General features: G+C 40.0%; 1 protein-coding gene across 1 annotated transcript; it reads left to right on the top strand.

Moving 5' to 3' along the window:
• The first annotated feature begins 717 nt into the window (after positions 1-717).
• On the top strand, positions 718-1,512 carry LOC112504316. The gene has a single exon (XM_025108251.1). It carries the CDS (start codon positions 718-720, stop codon positions 1,510-1,512), a length of 795 nt encoding a protein of 264 aa, XP_024964019.1.
• The last annotated feature ends 2,162 nt before the right edge of the window (positions 1,513-3,674 follow it).

A 3,674-nucleotide genomic window follows, 5' to 3' on the forward strand; every position in this document is an offset into this window, starting at 1 on the left:
AAAGCCTAGCCTGGGAAAGAGTACTTCTTTTTTGGGCAATGTTGTGGGGTGTAATCGTGTTGAAATTATGAAGATTCTTCCTTTCAATTTGGGAACTTTGCCTGTTAGATATTTGGGTGTTCCACTATTATCATCCAAATTATTTCATAAGGATTGTGTGAGCTTAATTGATAAGATTAAAAGACGAGTGTTGGACTGGAAAAATAAGTGGTTGACTTTTGCGGGTAGACTTTAATTGATCAATTCTATGCTTTCGTCTATCAGTGTCTATTGGGCTTCTTTGTTCCTCCTCCCGGTTTCTGTGGTTAAAGAGATTGAAATTTTTTTGAGGGGTTTTCTTTGGTGTAGTGGGGRAGCTGTTAGAGGTAAAGCCAAAGTCAGCTGGAAATCTGTCTGCCTGCCWAGAGAAATGGGGGGTCTTGGGGTTAAAGCCTTGAAGAATTGGAATAAAGCTCTTTTGGCCAAGCAAATTTGGAAAATCGTTGAAAATGGTGAGTCKTTATGGGTCAAATGGATACATGAATACAGATTGAAAGGTAGAAACTTTTGGGCWGTGGGAAATGTTAATGATGCTCCCTGGTTCTGGAGGAAAGCTATTGGCTTTAGAAATGTGTTTAGAGACCATATTGTGCATAATCTGGGTGATGGTTTGACTATTGGCATCCTGCGGGCCCTTTAGCTTCTTTTATCTCGAGAAGAGAGATCTATGAAGCTAAGATGCARCTTAATTTAAAAGTTTCGGATATAGTTGTTGATGGTTTATGGCTTTGGCCYCCAGAAATATGGTGCAAGTATGGTTATGTTCTGCAACAATATATGCCGTGTCTTACTGCTGATAGATGTGATAAAGTTAGATGGAAAAGCACGGGAGGCTCTATTATTGATTTTTCTGTTGGTGCCGTTTGGAATGATATGTACATGCATTCTGAGTTAGTCCCCTGGTCCAAGTTGGTTTGGTTCAGTCAAGGAGTTCCTAGACACGCTTTCGTCTTGTGGCTAGCAATTAAAGAAAAACTGAGAACTATGGATAGACTTGCCTACTGGAATATGGTTGATGATAGTATATGTGTTCTATGCCATGATGGAATAGAATCTCATAACCATTTGTTTGTTGATTGTATGTATACTATGGAGGTTTGGAGATGTCTTGAGGGATTCTCTGGTGTGTATGGCAAAATTCAGGTGTTAAAGGGTACTCCTAATTCTTGGTCTGAGCTGGTTCTTTGGCTATCTAGTAGTCCTATAAACAATTCTATTTGGAGTATTATTCATAGGCTTCTTCTAGCTATTGTGATTTACTTCATTTGGCAAGAAAGGAACAATAGACTCCATTCGGACAATTGCAGATCGGTTGAACAATTGTCTAAACAAATATGTGAGTTGATAAAAATGAAGCTTATGGGTCTGAATGTGAAGAGCAATGAGAATGTTAAAAGGGCTGCTGTGGTTTGGGGTCTTGGTTTTGAAAATGGTGAGTTTACCTGCAATTCGAATTTCAATGATCAAAACTGATTTGGTCTTTGTCTGCTGGTTCCTGGTTTTGTGGGAGTTGGATATGCTGCTGTGGGTGCTGTCTAGTCTTCATGTTTTCTTTTCTTGCTTCCCTCTTCCTATATCAGCTTTTGAGGATCCTTGGGGTGGGTTCTTACGGGGTGGACCGGGATATATTGGGTTTCTCTGGGTTCTTGACGGGGGGACCGGGACAATATACTTTTATACTAACTTGTTTACCCTGCAGGTACCTATTTTTTTTATCTGGAGTGATATGGAGGTAGTTGGAGGCTTGGTTGGGTTTGGAGGGATTGATGGGTATATTGTTTATGATAGGGGATGGTTGTTGATTTTGAGTAATTCCCCCTACTCATCGCTTTGTCTTAATGGCAGTTGCATTTCCTATCTTGATGTGTTATGGAAGGATCTTCTTAGTTGCTGGAGTTATGAATTTAGGGAGTTTGATTATGGCTGGTCTTATCTCCTGTTATGCAATTTCAATTGTTGGGGGTTTATTGAGCTCAACCCCTCTATTTTTTCTTATTGGACCTTTGTTATTTTGGTCCCTACCTTTCCCATTTTCAGCTTCTTCTGCACTTTGCTCTCCCCCCCTTTTTGGTCTTGGGCTTCCAGTAGGTGGTTGATCTATGATCCTGCCGCGATGGCTGCCTATGTCCCATTCTGTTTGGTATTATGGCTGTTGATCTCTGATCCGGCTGTTTTCATTACCACTATGGGACTTGCTGTTTTATTTGGGATTGGTTTTGTTCTCTATTCTTTTCCTTTCTTGATCTTAGTGCTTTCGGTCTTTGGCAGTCTTCCTTCTATGTTCTTAAATTCCTTATTCTCTTTTTCTAGTCTTTTCCTGCAAGGGTTTCTGGCTTTTGGCTGTGCGGGGGTTGTTAGCCAAACTGATTCTTGCTTAATTTGGCTAGCTGGTTTTGCTACGAGCTACGGGTTTCACTATGAGTCTAGTAGGGCTGTTCTCCTTTGGAATATTTCTCCTTATGTTAAGAGTCTATTTGGGAAATCTCTGAATTACAACTGGTATATTGTGAATTGGGATGATAATTCGTGTGATCACTTGATGCAGCCACCAGCTAACCTATGCTGCATCACAAAGGTTTTTCATATGCTAACCACAGCTCTTCACAAAAGAGTGAGCTTTTTTCACAATTGGTATCTTATAAAGGATGAAGTTTGGATTCCAAATTTTTGGATTCCAATTAACAAGGATAAAAATGATAGATGGATTGACTTTGGAGTAGTAACCGATCGTAACACTTCTCTTAATTTCTCTTCCTGCTGCAAGTTCACCGTGGTGCAAAAAGACGATGACTTTATAACAATGAGTATTGATGGTACTGAGGTGTTAACCGATGGTGTAGGATTTGGGGTTTTGTTTGCATCAATGGACATCGATACAACTGGATGGGAAATTGCGACCATCAATTCTAATCGATGGCTGATCTGGAATACGAGGATGCTTGGAGATTTGGGTATTTGCTCGAAAATTAGGGTTTTYGATTTCTGCTGTATGGATCGATTTCTTTGGAGTTTTTGCAATTCCAACAACTTTGGTGGCTTCGGATTGCTTGCGATTGGAAGGGGGMAACAATGGAGGTTATGGATTTGGATTGCTATCGATTGTAAGGGCGCGGCTACTCCTGATTTGGATGTGTCTTCCTCGCTTGCGACCTGTTCCATGGCCGATTACAATTTGAAGATGATTTTTTTTTTTGATCAGGTGTGATAAGGTTCTGGATTTGGGCCTCAAGTTAAGAGTTGGTTTTATTATTTGGTATTGGGCTCTTGATATTAATTATTGGATTACAATTAATCCTTTTTACTCGGCCCAAATTCTTATGGAATGGACCCCTTTTTATTTTAAGGATTTTTGGGCTGTGGGGACTGAAGTTGTGGGCCTTAAGGATGTTTCTTGCGCTRCTGCTATGAGGAAGCCTATCTTTAATATGGATGCTAATTCTTCTAAGGTGTTTTGGGCTGATCTTGCTAAAGAGGGTGCTGGTTTGATGGAAAAGGGTTTTATCCCTTTCTTGATTTGGACTTTTTCTGCTAATTTTGGCTTCTTAAACAGGCCTTTATTAGTTGTTTTCCCTAAACACTTTTTGGGTTGTTGTTCTTTGTACAAACGGGTATGCCCATTTTAATTTTGTAATTCC

Source organism: Cynara cardunculus, unplaced genomic scaffold (genome assembly GCF_001531365.2).
Source record: "Cynara cardunculus var. scolymus isolate 2C unplaced genomic scaffold, CcrdV1 Un_Scaffold_5200, whole genome shotgun sequence".
NCBI lineage: Eukaryota > Viridiplantae > Streptophyta > Magnoliopsida > Asterales > Asteraceae > Cynara > Cynara cardunculus.